General features: G+C 56.5%; 6 protein-coding genes across 6 annotated transcripts; 2 read left to right on the top strand and 4 right to left on the bottom strand.

Annotated features, from left to right (window-relative positions):
* Positions 1-819: 819 nt before the first annotated feature.
* Positions 820-2439, bottom strand: CHGG_03054 (uncharacterized protein; the record flags this gene model as incomplete). The annotated part of the gene is made up of 4 exons (XM_001229569.1): positions 820-1571; positions 1625-1877; positions 2119-2256; positions 2326-2439. 4 exons carry the CDS (start codon positions 2437-2439, stop codon positions 820-822), a joined length of 1257 nt encoding a protein of 418 aa, XP_001229570.1.
* Positions 2440-3110: 671 nt separating this feature from the next.
* CHGG_03053 (uncharacterized protein) lies at positions 3111-4912 on the top strand (the record flags this gene model as incomplete). The annotated part of the gene is made up of 4 exons (XM_001229568.1): positions 3111-3760; positions 3851-3930; positions 3999-4681; positions 4793-4912. The coding sequence occupies 4 exons, from the start codon at positions 3111-3113 to the stop codon at positions 4910-4912; spliced, it is 1533 nt and encodes a 510-aa protein (XP_001229569.1).
* A 750-nt stretch (positions 4913-5662) lies between these two features.
* On the bottom strand, positions 5663-6584 carry CHGG_03052 (uncharacterized protein; the record flags this gene model as incomplete). Its single annotated transcript, XM_001229567.1, has 2 exons — positions 5663-5702; positions 5818-6584. 2 exons carry the CDS (start codon positions 6582-6584, stop codon positions 5663-5665), a joined length of 807 nt encoding a protein of 268 aa, XP_001229568.1.
* Positions 6585-7820: 1236 nt separating this feature from the next.
* Positions 7821-8508, top strand: CHGG_03051 (uncharacterized protein; the record flags this gene model as incomplete). Its single annotated transcript, XM_001229566.1, has 2 exons — positions 7821-7960; positions 8016-8508. The coding sequence occupies 2 exons, from the start codon at positions 7821-7823 to the stop codon at positions 8506-8508; spliced, it is 633 nt and encodes a 210-aa protein (XP_001229567.1).
* Positions 8509-9068: 560 nt separating this feature from the next.
* On the bottom strand, positions 9069-11032 carry CHGG_03050 (uncharacterized protein; the record flags this gene model as incomplete). The annotated part of the gene is made up of 4 exons (XM_001229565.1): positions 9069-9604; positions 9670-10115; positions 10168-10943; positions 11030-11032. The coding sequence occupies 4 exons, from the start codon at positions 11030-11032 to the stop codon at positions 9069-9071; spliced, it is 1761 nt and encodes a 586-aa protein (XP_001229566.1).
* A 1354-nt stretch (positions 11033-12386) lies between these two features.
* On the bottom strand, positions 12387-14169 carry CHGG_03049 (uncharacterized protein; the record flags this gene model as incomplete). The annotated part of the gene is made up of 2 exons (XM_001229564.1): positions 12387-13867; positions 14151-14169. 2 exons carry the CDS (start codon positions 14167-14169, stop codon positions 12387-12389), a joined length of 1500 nt encoding a protein of 499 aa, XP_001229565.1.
* Positions 14170-14513: the final 344 nt, after the last annotated feature.

Below are 14513 nucleotides of genomic sequence, written 5' to 3'. Positions count from 1 at the left end.
CGAAGGCCCGCGCGTAGAAACCGAGAAGCCTGAAAGATTCGGCGCCCCTGCATAAGGAGAGCAGCGTTTGATATCATCTGCCAGAATGGCGAATCCATTGCATGGAAAAGGAATACGACTGAGAGGCAATTCTCTTGTTTCCTTTTCGGCGTATACTTGACATGATCTTTCTTTAAGCACACCTCAAGAATGCATTCAGGTGGGATGCAGGCAGCATAGCTGAGGCGGCGGAGGCGAGGAACCAATTCGAGTGGTTCCTCCGAATAATCAGGTGTTGCTTTCATAGCAATAGTAGAGGGATTTCTGGTTGCACAAAGCGACTTACTGGGTGGGGGAGCGTGTTCGTGTTGAAGGAGGATGGGGAGTTGGTGAGTTGGGGGAGGGATGACCATGGGCAGCTGGCGCGCGAGGATATTGGGCGGGTCCGGGATATTGCTGTGGGGAGCGAGCACGCGTTGGCGTTGACTGAGGCTGGTGATGTGATGGTTTGGGGCTGGGGCGAGCATGGCAACTGTGGTCCGATTCGGAAGCAAGACGGAGAGAAGGGAGAGCGAAACAAGATTGCTTCAACGGGGGAAGGGATGGAAATCACCATGATTGGCGCCGGTTGTGCAACAAGCTGGATCGTCTTCGAGAAGCCAACGTAAACTATGCCGTGGTATCATTAAAAGAGCAGCCAATTCACCATCACCAACGCCGAAGCCACGCAACGCAAAGCAAGTTGACCTTGGACACTGCGGTTGTTAATTCAAGGGGAGAACAAGCCGAACCGACGGACCTGTACAAGTCAGCTGGATAGCATCTCGGGCGAGACAGGTGTTACACATACCTCGGACAACCGTTGGGTTGGCTCAAGACCTGAGGCAAGCCGATCGGGAAGCGCCTTTGGAGCCTCGGATTGCTTGGACAAATAACTTCCGACGCGTAGAGTCGACGGATTCTACTCCTAGTTAGCGAAGGCCGCGGACAAGGACGGGGCAGAGAAGGTACCGGCTCATTGGTGGCATTCCACTCCAGCCTCCCAGTTTCCTCCTCCTCTTCCTCGTCTGGGTTGACGGGCTCCCATTGCTCGTCGTCCTCGTTTTGCTCGACAAATAGCGATTCGGACCGAGCCGTGGCGGGAGGCGGCATCGGCGATGGCCGCATTTCGAAAGCGTGGTGGCGGGGCCTGATGGGCGTCTTTTGCTGTGGCGGCCTAGACGCAGGCGGGTCTGGCTTGTTGTCATTTGCGGCGGAGCTCCCCCGGTGTGATGCAGAATCAAGAGGTGGCGCGGGGGTTCTTGCGGCGCTCGCCCGTGTGTTCTTATGCTTCTGCGTCAAGGCGTCCTTCTCGCCAACCGTCATGAGGATGAACTCGCATAGAACGCCATCAGTGCTGTAGGACAGCTTCATGGGGCGCCCAGGGTTTGAATAGCTGGTTGCAAGCGCGCCGCTGGTCATTTGAGCGTGCTGGAGGATGGCGCGGAAGTCCTTGACGCTGATGATGATGTGAAGCTTATTTTGGACTTCTACGCCATCAAACTCGTCCATCTCGACCGCAATGTTAGTGTGGAGGGGCTTCTTGAGAACAGCTGATATTGGTCAGCGCGAGCTCCTTCAGATCAATATGAGATAATGCCGTCACCTTCGTTGCTGACAGTGCCGCGCTTCTGCACCTTCTCCGTAAAGCATGTGAAGTTTACGACTCGGGCCTCGTCATCTGTGTTGATGTCGAGAAGCTCTATGCCTGGGCCGAAGTGGTCCATTAATTGCCGTAACGTCCTGGATGAAATAGACCAGTGGTGTTCGGCTTCCTCCTGGTTAAACTTGGCGTGTGTAGGGGGTTTCACTTCATACGGCAGCGAGTGCGAAGCCGTGATACCTTCGCTGGTCAGCACCTAGGTCACAGATCTCAGAGGAAGAGGGGCTATACCATTTCTGAAGGAGACTCTGGCCACGAGACGGCTCTTCTTGCCGGCACCGTCATCAATGGCCACATCACACCGGTCTATCGAGGCATCCCTTTCCTTGGACTGATCTCCGCTCCCTTGGCGGGCTCTGAAGATGGTAAGGAGTGACTGGGATTGCCGAGTTAGGATACGTCGTGGATACGCCGTGGGTATGTGGGAGAAGTCATACCCTGATGTACAACTGGCAGAAAAAGCGGTCTCGATGTTGGGGAGTTCCCTCAAAGCTGTATCGCGAAAAGAACCTATTGGCGGCGAAAGAGAAACAGACATATGCCGATTTGGAGATGTTGAGGGTTGTAAGCGTCAACTAAGGGCGGAGTCAGTTTACTACCTAAGAGAGTCATCCAGGTTTCCAGAACGCCGGGGTAGCGCCTACCTTGTCCTTTCTCGCCTCCAAAGAAACATCGTCGCTAAACTTGAACATGCAGGCAAGGGCATCGTGGAGCACAGCAACACCTTCTTCGCTTAACGTGAAGTTGAGGACCACCATGGCGGATTCTTCTACCGTGGTGGATTTAATCGCTCAGTAGATTCCGGGCCAATACAGTATTTGCCGAGTCGTTGACTCTTTGGGGTAGGTACCTAACGAAGCCAGGTTTATGTTTCGTAGTAGGTGCGGAAAGAAGGCGAGGTGTTACCTTCTTTAGGACGAGAACGGTGATGACCAAGACAGCCCAATTCGGGACAGCATGGAGTCGAAAACGGAAGGAACCACTGGATACAGTGGAAAATGGCGCCCTGTTACAATGCCGAACGTGCTGGGCTGACTTGGTCCCCAGTGGATCAGGCAGAGTCGGCTCCAGCCGAGTTAAGCCCGCCGGCACTGAGCGGCTCACAGCTGCCAACGCGTCAAGCAGGCGACTTTGAAACCTGGATTCATTCCATTCATCAACAAACATTTATCAGATACATCATACATAACACAGCATATTTTTTTAACCATCTTGCTCAGTGGCGAAATCAATTGACTTTTTATTTACATTGTTGGATGGTTGAAGCTGCCTGGACGCGATAGTTATTATCATCCTCCGAGAAACCAATTCAACGAATGTCAACTGCTCGACGCGTCGCCATACGTTTATTAAACACGGTCTTTGGACACCCCGGTCATCCACAAGTTGCCACCCCGCCGGCTCCATCCGACCCCGGCGATACTCTGCAATGGAAAGACAAACTGGTCAGAGCTTCCCGCAGGAGATATGGTGGCTCGTTTCTCAAGAGTTTGCGAATCGGCGCGACTTTGGCGGTCTTTTCCTCTGTGCCCGCTTGGGCAAAGGCATCGCCAGACTGGCGTTACCGGAGCTATACGCGATCCACGACCAATCACCCGCCATAAACGCCCACATCCTGGACATTGAGACATCGATATGTCTCTGGCGTTCCATCATCGCGTCGAGCCTCGGCAGGACGCTCTTCCCATACTGCTGCTGGATCAAGGCCCTGAAGCTCGGCAACCTTCACTCGCAGCTAGAGGATCTTGCCCGTGACAACCCGGGGCTCAAGGCTAGTTTCTTCAGCCCGCCCCTTGAGAAGCTCCAAATTCGTCGTGGCCGTGGGAGGGCGCTCGATCTCGAGGCTATCATCATCGAGGTCGCCAACCTGGTGACCGAGTGTATCCGAACGTCAGCCGCTCAGGAAAGCAAGCGGGTAGCCCTCACCGCACTCGAGGGCAACTACTTGCCCACCGCCAACCTACCCAAATGGGTATCGAGCCTATCCAGCTTGACGTCGCTTTCCGTCCGCGACGGCTCCGTGCTCAACAGCGACGTGGCTCGCGCCATCCGAGCCAATTGTCCGGCTTTCAGGGACCTGTAAGTTAACCCTAACCCTGATATGGCATTAGTATGTTTGCGAGTGTGCGATATCCCATACTGATTGTTGGGCTACTGCTGCCTATTCAGAGAGTGTTTCTTTTGCTCAGGAACGGACCTTGATGAAGACTTGGCTGGCTTCTTCCGGAACCTTGAGCCCAACACCCTAGGTACGTTGCAGGGTCGGATAAGGGACGGTAACAACAGGGGTTCAGGGGTTATTGACAAAGCTTCGCAGTATCATTCACCATTCTAAGCATGAATGAGATCGGCAGGCAGACCTTCAAGGCTCTGGGCGAACATTCTAGCTCTTTGAAATCCCTCAGTCTGTTCAGCCTCGAACGGGCTGCTTTTCAGGCGTTGAATGAGCTGCAACACTGCCTCTCCCTCGAATCGCTCAGACTAGAGGGCGCACCCAGCGCCCGGCGTTATTTGTGGGAGATTGAATGCAAACCAGCTTTTCAAGAAGTGGTGCAGTGGCTACAGCAATGCACTGCCCTTCGCGAGCTGGAGTTCACAGTCGTCCCCACCTCAACCACAATACTCGCCGAGGTCCTGAAGTCACCGGTTATTCGTTTGACGAGCCTCAGTCTTTTGACGTTTGACCTCGATAAGGAATTCTGTTTGTCTTTGCTCAAACAGCAAGACCTCCGACATCTGGCAGTCAAGATCAGGGACGAAGACCTGCTCGAGTCCGACGACGAACGGCATACCATGCTGGCCAATGCCGTTGCCTGCTGCCACGAGCTACGCGAGCTAGACACTAACGAACTCTTCAGCCTTGAAGAGATTGAACATATATGCGAGTCGCTGCCTCAGTTGGAGGAGATCGTCCTGAACGGAGACCTCATCGATAACGAGTTTCTGACACCTCTATCACGCCTTTCGAAACTAAAGTCGCTCAACATATTTGGGCCCTCAGTTATCTCACCCGACGTGGTTTTGGAGTTTCTAGAAAAGCTTGCGGCAGACCCGAAAGGCAAACACGACGGGTTGCAAGTCTGGATCTCCAATCAAAATTACGACTCCAAGTTCACCGACGAGGAAGAAGCGAAGGTGACCACTGCGTTGTGGGACCTGTTCAGGGGCCGATTCGACATCAACTATCGGTTGGACCCAGACGAGCTGCACGAGTCTGACTTTTCAGACTAATGTCGCTCAGCTACGGTCTCTAATGCTAGGTAGTCGGTTGTGTATCTCAACATTCATGAGCGGTGGCCTAGTCAAGATCGGCGAGTATCTCGGCTGGATAGGCCCTTGCCTCTTCAGGGTCCCAATCTACGATTTTTTGCTCTTTGCTCCCTTCCACCTTCCTCTCGACAAACCACTCCATACGCTTCTTTACCTTCGCCGACAGCAGGTTCATCCTCCCCTCATACCCACCCTCCACATTCGCTCCAAAGAACCGCTCATCCAGAAATTCCCAAAAGGCCGGCTCAAAGCCATAACATTTCCGCGCAGCATAGTTGGCCCAAAACGCCCCCGATTCCCAACTCTGCTTCATCCGCTCCGACAACGGCACCACGTCAAGGCTAAGCGCCTCAATATGCCGGTCGATGGACCACCCCTCGTCCTGCTGCTGCGTCGCCAGATCCTCCTCGGCGCGGAGGGCGTCGAGGAACACCTCGAGCGCGCTAGCGTACTTCTCCAGGAAATTCAGGATGCTCTTCGGCCAGTACTCGAGCCGCTCCAGGAGCAGCCACCAAGGAGGGTCGCGGGCGAAAGCGCGCGGCGCAAAATATGTCCACTCCCAGTCGATCACGCCGACGATGTTGAGGTCGGCGTCGAGGAGGATGTTGCTCGGCCGGAAATCGTCCATGCAGAGGGGGAATGTTTCCTTTCTTGCTTTTTTCGGGGATGGCGTTTTGCTGGAGCGTCCACCGGTCCCTCCCGAGCTGGCTGTTATGCCAGTGGCGTCGAAAAGCTTGCCCTGGCGCAATTGCTGCCGGAAGAGGTGCCGCGCCACAAATTTATCGCGACAGTCGTCTGCCGAAACGATGGCTTTGTTGCGTTGAAAGGTTAAGTGGGCGAAGTGGATGTCGGCGAGCGCCGCGTACCACTCGTCTGAGGTCGAATAGGTGGCGTTTTCGGGAGGGAGTGTGGAGGGTGGGATTCCGCCCTGGACAACGAGATCGTTCAGGTCCTGCGTCAGAGGCCGGCTGCCGATGCCGAAGGAATCCCCTTGCTGCTGGAGAGAGCCAATCTTGGGCATTTCCAATTTGGAAAGCTGCAGGATGACGTTCGCGGCTTGCCTATACAGGCGCTCGAGCTTATCCCTGGGGATGTTGGGATCTAGGTCTCCTTTGTAATCAGGAACGGTCGGGTCCCTGAGGAGGTCTTCCAGGCTGTTTTCGTGGGGAATGTAATCCATGATGATATAGGGACCGAGCCCCAAGGGATTCTCCGCTGCGGTCCCCCAATGATAGACATGCGGGACGGGTATCGAGGTCATCTTCTCGATGTAGCGCAACGTGGCAACCTCCACACGGACTGCCTCGTCCGGGAATGCGGTTTGGCCAGGGAGGCGCACCCGCAAAGCTGCGCTTCCGTCGGTGTACTCGAGGGGGATAATGGCATTGTAACTTCCGCGCAGTCTGGGCCCAGCTCGCACAGGTTTCCCAGGGCGATGCTTGATGATGAATTCGTAGATTTCACGATGCCGCACCTCCTCGAAGAAGGCGTCTAGTTGCTTCTGCAAACCACTTTCAATCTCTTTGTTCTGTTTCACCACGAGAGGATCCTGGAACATGCCGTATTCCCTGTCTCGCTTGTCGATGTTGCTGCTAGCGGGGGGCTTGTCGTTCAAACTGTCAACGTCGCCCATGATGGTGATTTGTTTGTCTGGGGGGAAAGCGGGCTGCTCGGTGATGAATGATGTAAAAAGCTCGGGTTTTCGACTCGGGCTGTGTTTCCATCAGAACTGATGAGTTAATTGCTGGGGTTTTGGATTCATCAGCCAAGGAGAATGGGGTGGTTGGTTAGTTAATACCCGCTTCGTGCTTCCACAGCGATCTTCGAACTCATAGCCTCTCAGCCAAAGCTCTTACCCCACCCCCTTTTCGACCACCAACGAAAACTATCCAAACATGACGCCGCCTAGTTGCATTTTCGTGGCAGGCGTTGACGGCCACACCTGAGACGGAGGGCCAACCCAACAAACACCTCATGAGACCTCCCACCGACACACCTGAGGCAATGCCGGCCCGCACGCCACGAGGCCGATGATAAAAATATCCCCAACAAAACGTGGGAGTTGGAGCTTGGTTGTTCTCGAGACCACAAACGGTGCTTGTCGGCCGGTTCTCCGAGAAGTCGTAGATACCCAAAGGCAGAACTCACGACACAGCATGGCGTGTGTGTGTTGGCCAGGACTCTTGTGGCTTCTAGGCCGCTATGCTGCTTCAAGGGGTTTCCGAGGGTGGCCTTGACCCCAGGTGTGCTGTTTCTGTTTCAGGGTCATGATGCTCTCGAGGTCTATTTTCAGAGCATGAATTGGGCCGGAGACGCCAAGCGGCACACGGTTCTGGGAGACACCTAGTCACTATCCCGGGGAGATGTACCTGTACTTATTGTCATGGCGGTGAGAGTCTCGGCGTGCCGTTGGAGTACATCTTGTAACTGAAGTTATTATCCATCAAGAAGGTACCGGCGAGCGTACTCTCGAGACCGTGGCCATTTCCCATGTACTTGTCAAACCTAACCCTTGTGGTTGTCAATATTGATATCTGGCCTGGTCGGACCCGGGCGCTCACATTTCAGCCGTCGATGAGCTGCCAACTGAAACTATCTTGCTAGCACGGCCGGCCAGGTCCTCGTTTGAGATACCAAAGGGCTGGCGGGCAGGGCCGAAGGTTGGAACTCACTCTCAGGAGAAGGACTAGAGGCTCGATAAACTTGCTACGACCACTGACATATAAATGGCGAGCCATCCTCCCTTCGACGAGCATTCAGAAGCAAGCCCATCACCAAATCAAAAGCGTATTACAACTTTCCATCTTTGATTTATTCATTCATCTGCCTGTCCCTATCTGATAGACCATTTCCGCCATACAACATCACCATGAGTGGCAGAGACTCCCGGTCCTCTTCCTCCGTGTACTCCCAGGACTCGGACAGAGAAAGGCGACGAAGACAAGAAACCCGCCCTCGGGACTACTCTAGCAGTGGCCCTATCGCCGCGCCTGGTCACGCCTCCTACATGTTTGTTCGGACACGATAGCTACCCCGGAACCCCAACCTCAAACCGTTCCAGTAGCAATAGCGTTGCCAGCGCTGGCGGCGGCGGCGGCGGCCCTAGCAGTGGCCGTCCGCGCCAGGGCCAGGCCAGCAGCGTGGCGCGCTCCAGAAACACGGACTCGCTGGTGACTTTCATTGATTCCCGCCCGCAGTCGAGCGCGCCACAGGGAGCTCCGGGCTCGTCCGCCCGGACCAGCAGTGCCACGCTGCCATTCATTCTCGACACCAACAGCCCGGGGCCGGCTCCGGTGCGACCCCAGAGCTCGTCCACCCGGACCAGCAGCGCCACGCTGCCGTTCGTTCTCGACACCGGCAGCACGCAGCCGGCTCGTTCGGCGCGACCTCAGGGCTCTGGCGCGACCTCAACCCGGAGTTCCCAGCAGTCGGTGCGTTCGAACCGCAGCGAGGGGTTCCAAAACTTCCTCGCCGGGGTCCCTTCCACCGCGGGAACCCAGCTGAAAGACTCCGGAAGAGAGTCCCAGAAGAACAGGCGGGAGCGGAGACGGGATTAATTCACTTCCGTTGGCCGGAGGGCTGGCTCTCCCATGTACCGAATGGAGGTGTACAACCGTTAAGTGGCATTGTGAGTTGCTGGAAATTTTCTAGGCTTTTCCGTTTTGTTTTACTGGGCGTTGGCATCTCCTTTGTATTTCGTTAGATTTCCTAGATCGTTATCTGTGCGTTGTTTGCTTACCCCTTTCATCGTTGCCTGTTTGTCTGTTGCTGCGCTCGAACATACCATCACTTCTCTTACCTGTAACTGGTAAATTGCGTTGACCTCAGACCACCAGCCACTCGGCGGATCGCAATATGAAGGAGGTGGAGCGGCCGTCGCGGATGGCGGCGTTCGTCAACTCATTCCGGTAAGCCAACCGTGTGAGAGCGAACTAACTGTTATGGCGGGGACTGAGGTAGACAGATAATTCATTCTAATAAAACCCAGATAGCAAGTCTCGCTCCATGCAGGCAATAAAAGAGAACAACAACAAAACATGAGACACAACCGCTACCAGCCGCGTACAATCCCATTCCAACTCCACAACTACATGCTCGACCCAGACAAACCACGCCTCTACAACCCAGCATCCTTCAACCACTCCACCGGATGCCCGCTCATGGCCGCATCCCCTTCCACTTCCACCTCAAACACCTTGCTCCCCTTCAACTTATCCTCCAGCTCCTTCGTAATCTCATCCACATCCACATCCAAATACTCGCTCAAAAACTTGCCCACATCCGTATTCTCCACATTCCCCCTTATCTTCTCCGCCGCCTTGCCCCCCGAGCTGTAGATATTCACATCCACGGCGCTATGGCCGTGAGTGCTCCAGCCGACGCGGGCGCGCGAGCTGATCATGCTGGAGAAGATGACGGTGGCGGCGGCGGGGTTTGTGGCGAGAGCGTTGAGCTCGATCTCGAGGGCGTCGGTGATGCCGAGGCGGCGCACGGCGAGCTCCTCGTTGATCCAGTTGATGAGGGACTGCTGCGACTCGTCCCCGGCGGAGGCGATGTGCTCGTTGAGCAGGAAGGAGCAGTACTCGGTGGAGGCGTTGGCCCGGGCGAGCACGGAGGGGTGCCAGTTGTAGACGGGCAGTTCGTTGGGGGCTTCTGGAGGGGGGTTAGCAGGTGTGACACCGAGAAAAAGGGGGTTAAGGGGGGTGGGGGTAACGTACGCCAAGCAGTGGAGAGACCGCCGGTCTCGTGGTCGCTCGTGGCCACGAGGACGCCCTCGGTGTCCGACTTCTCCAGAAATTCCAGCACCAGCTTAAAGGTCTTGTCGTACTCCAGCACCTCACGCACCTGAGCAGCGGGGTCGTTGAAATGGCCGGCATGGTCGATCCTGCTGCCCTCAATCATCAAGAAGAAGCCCTTGTCGCTATCCTTGGTGGCCTCCTCGAGGGCGGTCAACGCCGTCGCCGCCATCTCGCTCAAGCTGGGGTAGATATCGGCCATATTCCGGCGGTCGATCTCGAACGGCACGTCGGCGTCCGCAAACAGCCCCAGCAGCGGCAGGCTCACATTCTTGCCGCCCCTTAGCTCATCAAACCCGGCCCGGTCCCCCTTATACCCCCAGCCATGCTTCTCCTGCGCCAACCCCACCACATCCACCCCATCCTTCCTGCAGCTCCCACTCGTATCATTCCCCAAGGAAATGGACACCGCCCCCCTACCCAGGATCGATAATCCACTCGACCTTCCCAAAGGCCCCTTCCCCCACCTCCTGCAGCGCGATCTCATCCATCTGCATACGCATATCCACATGCGCGGCAAAGCACGCGGGCGTCGCATCGGTAACATCCGTCGTGACCACCAACCCCGTGGCCAAGCCCTTCCTCTTCGCCGCCTCCAGCACGGACCCGCACGGCCTATGCCCCGGCAGCATGCTGATGGCGCCGTTGTAGCTCTTGCGGCCGCACGAGAAGGCGGTGGCGCCCGCGGCCGAGTCCGTCACCAGGCTGTTGGACGAGCGCGTGCGCGACGTGCCCCAGAAGTGCCGGTCCAGCGTCAACACGTCGTCGATGGGCAGGGATTGGGTGAGTTGGCGGAAGGAGCGGGTTAGAGAGAGGCGAGGCGGGACCCATCCCGTCGGAGACCATGAAGATGAGGTTGCGTTTTTGGGGTTTCTGGGTGGTGGGTGGTGGTGTCGGAAGAGGTAAGGGCCTCGCCGGCGGAGGGATCGCCTGGGGCGATGGGGGGTGGGGGCTGGGGAGGGGTTGGGGGAGGTGGTGGTGTTGTGGTGTTGGATGATAACGGCGAGGACGATGACGGCGGCGGTGGCGATGAGGGCCCAGGCGAAGAGGACTACCTCGCGCAAGGCGCGGCGGGGCGTCGAGGGGGTAATGGCGGTGCCGTGGAGAGCGGCATCTTCTTCCTCGGCGCGGCGGGTCGAGTCTTCGGAGTTGCGTGGGCGGTCTGCCAGGAGCGGTGTCCGCTCTGACCCGGGGGACTGCGAATGGTTGCAGGTTAGAATGAGGATGACTCTTTTGGATTATGATTCATCAACTGAGGGAGGGTTCGTGACTATAAGCTTACCATGGCGCCGGTAAATGACCAAGGACAAAAAGTGTTGCTGCCGTCGTCTGATCAAAGTTGGTCTCGTCGGTAGTTGTAGTCAGAAACGTGCAGCAACTGGCGGAGAGTGCAGGCAGGAGAGCTGCAGCCGAAAGTCGGGGTCACGCTCGGTTTAAATCGGGGTCCCAGCCGTCCCGCTATTGCTGCTGCGGCATGGCCCGGAAGGTGCCCATGCTAGCCCCGAATGGGCAAGGCAGCAGGGGTTCTACTGCACCCCAGATGCGACCCTCACAGCGCATGACGTCGATGGAGCAGGGGAATTTGGGGGTGTGAGGGCGGCTGCCGATGGATGGCATCCGAGGTGACATTCTTGATGAGTCCCCTCCCACCCTTTTATGCGACTGCGTATTTACTCCAACAGCCCCCTATCGACAACCTCGCCCACCCCGTCACCAATCAACCCTTTCCCACTTCTACAATAACCTCGCCCTTCTTCCAGCCCTCCTTTTCTCCAACCCCCAAATCCAAACCCAACCCCAAAAAGCCCCCCCAAAAATGACCAACACCAACACCACCCCCCTCCTTAACGCTGCGCAATCCTTCACCACCGCCTTCCGCACCCACACCCCCTCCTCCCAACTCCTCACCACGCACTTCACCCCCCACCACTCTTCCATCCTGATCCACGAGCACGGCACCCCGCACCCCGCCCTCCCCTTCCTCGGCCGCCCCTTCCACGGCGCAGCCGGCCTGCACGCCTACCTGGACGCCGTCTCCACCTGCCTGAGCCACGAGGGGATGCACTTCACCGAGTATGTGGTGGACGACGCGGCGCGGAAGGTGGTGGTGCGGGGCAAGGCGCGGTTTACATGGAAGGCCACAGGGCAGGGGTGGGAGGAGGAGTTTGTGTATGTGTTGGGGTTTGATGCGGAGGAGGATCGGGTGGAGAGGTATGAGATTTGGGCGGATACGGCGGCGGCGTTGTTGGCGAGTCGGGGGGAGTTGAGTTGAGTGGGTGGGTTAAGTTGGGTTGAGGAAGTGGGTGTGTGGTGTGTGGATGAGTGAGTGCATGAGTGCGTATAAGGGTGCGATGGTTCAGGGCGTGTATGACTTGTGTATACTTGGTTTTGTTGTGGGGGCAACCATCTATGGCGCTCAAAATGTTATGTATCGAATTGCTATGTAGATGAAAAAGACCAAAAAAAAGTACGCTTGACAATGTTGAGACGAGAAACCTCTTGCGACCATCCTCTATGCCGTTGAGTCCGATCCTAAACCACAACCGACCGATACCAATGCCGATACAACTGCCGAGTCCCAAACCCCTTATCGAACACGCCAAAAGGAAACCCAAGGAAGCAAACCCCAGAGCACAAACTCATGCGTCGCTCTTGACTCCCGAGTACCGCACATACAGCCGGTCCCGGAAATGCTCATGCCTGATCCCATTAGGCCTGGCCTTGGCAAACGCCTCGATAGCCTCCTTCGCAGTGAACCCGCACCGCTCGACGAGGTAGCACGCCACGAGAAACCCTGTCCGGTTGAACCCGTAATGGCAATGCACGCCAATAGCGTAGCCCTCGTCCCACCCCTCCACCCTGGCCTTCTCCTTCTGCTCTGCCCGGATCTTATCCACCAGCTCGACGAACCCGCGGATTTCCGTCTCATTTGGCGGCACCTTGGACAGCGTGCCATACTTGTGGTAGTGAACACCGCCCTTGTCAAGGCCGTTCGGGTTGTAGACGGGATTGTCGTGTGATATGTCGATAACGTCTTTGATGACCTTCCCCCATTTTTCCACGAATACCCTCGGGCAATGCTCCTCGTCGACTTCCCGGAGCGTCTTTATGGCCCGGAACACTCCGCCGATCGGCCCAGAAACTGGGGCAACGTTGCGCCACTTTTCGAGATTCTTGACGTCCCATTTCCCGTCGCGGCAGAGATACTGAAGCTGCCACCCGAGAGAAAGGCGTCCGGTAACGTGGGTCGAGAGAAAATCCGAGATGAGCCCGGCGAGGATGGGGACTGTCGATGCCGCGTACAGCAAGCCGTGCCCTGCCGGGCTAGGCAGCTTGGTGCTGACCACGACTTTTTTCGGATGCTGAGGTAGATGCGGAAGCCCTGCCCCGCCGTTTGCGGGGATGCTTTCTTCGCTACTGCTCTTCGCAGCATCACCGCCTGCCTCTGAGCCAACCTCGGAGTTGCCCTCTGAGAGAACCGATACAATCTTGTCGACCTCTCCGTGGGGCACAACTTGATCGTCCAACCCGCCGACCAGGAACACGGGAATGTTCAATCCTGCCCAGACATCCAATGTCGCTATCCCGTTTGAAGGTACACCGTTCGAATAGTTGGGCAGCGCGCCCCACGCCATTCGTCGCCAAACGGGTGTCTTGCTTTGAAAGTTGTACATGTACTGGAGTCGCTTCGTCTCGACATCAGCACCAGCCCCAACAAACCGGTGCACGCTCGGACTCTCGAGCCCCCCGCGCCGGTCCCAAGCTCTCCACAGGTTAAAGATGAACTCGGGGATATAGAGCCCTGCCCGCATCATGCGGACCCGCTCTGGAGGAAACTGGCCTGCAGTGGGGCATATGCCAACCAGACCCAGAACATGTTCGTGGAGTGATGTCTTGGGCTTCCGTGGGTTGGCGAGCAGGGCAGCGAGGGACGACCCCATACTATGGCCAATTAGAACCACGCCTTGCCCGCCCGCCGCATCGCGGTGGTCTTCGATCACCGTCTCGAGCAGCTCAATGATGGCGTCTGCAGAGTAAGCATCCCAGTTTCGAGGCTCAAACCCAGAGACACCGCACCCTGGGAGGTCCACGGCCAGGCATGACGCAATCGGGAGTGAGACTGGTGAGCAAGGGGGCTGAACTGGGCGACGGGAGCCGCCCAGCCCCGTGGACGAACACTAAAAGGGGTACCGGAGCGGGGGGAGGTTGGAAAGGTTATCGGCATGCTGATGTTTCCGGTAGAAGACGCGGAAGATTGGGGGTAGGTGGCCCGGGATGTTGTGTACGATTTTATCTTGGAGCACCTCTCGATGAGAGGGGGGTGCGTGGTTTTGGCATCTGCGTTCGGTGTCAATTGGCTTTCCATGGTTTTGAAGCATGCGTACAAGAAAACATAAACATACCGTATTGTGAGGGGGCCATGTGGGAGATATGCCACACGGCCACCGGTGTGCTTACGGCGGTTAGTGCTGACAGGGCCCTATCGAGGGAAGGTAAGTCTTGAACGGTCAGGTTGATTGATAAGTTGCGTTTAATTATAGGAGAAAAATAAAAATAAAACAAAGGTAGGTGTTATATCGGGTGTATCAGTCTGGTGAGGGGAGACACCCGAGACTCACAGAGACAGAGCAATGGGTTGTGAGTCGATAGCTAGGGGGATAAGGTAGGGTCTGTTAAAATATCGTACCTCAAAGAGCACCTGCGCAGGTATTAAGGCAAAATCGAATAAGCAAACGAACGGTTTGATGACCCTCCAACAAACGGCT

This window comes from Chaetomium globosum, genomic scaffold (genome assembly GCF_000143365.1).
Source record: "Chaetomium globosum CBS 148.51 scaffold_2 genomic scaffold, whole genome shotgun sequence".
Classification (NCBI taxonomy): Eukaryota; Fungi; Ascomycota; class Sordariomycetes; order Sordariales; family Chaetomiaceae; genus Chaetomium; species Chaetomium globosum.
Note: the sequence above shows the minus strand (reverse complement) of the source record. Positions and strands in the feature narration are given on the sequence as shown.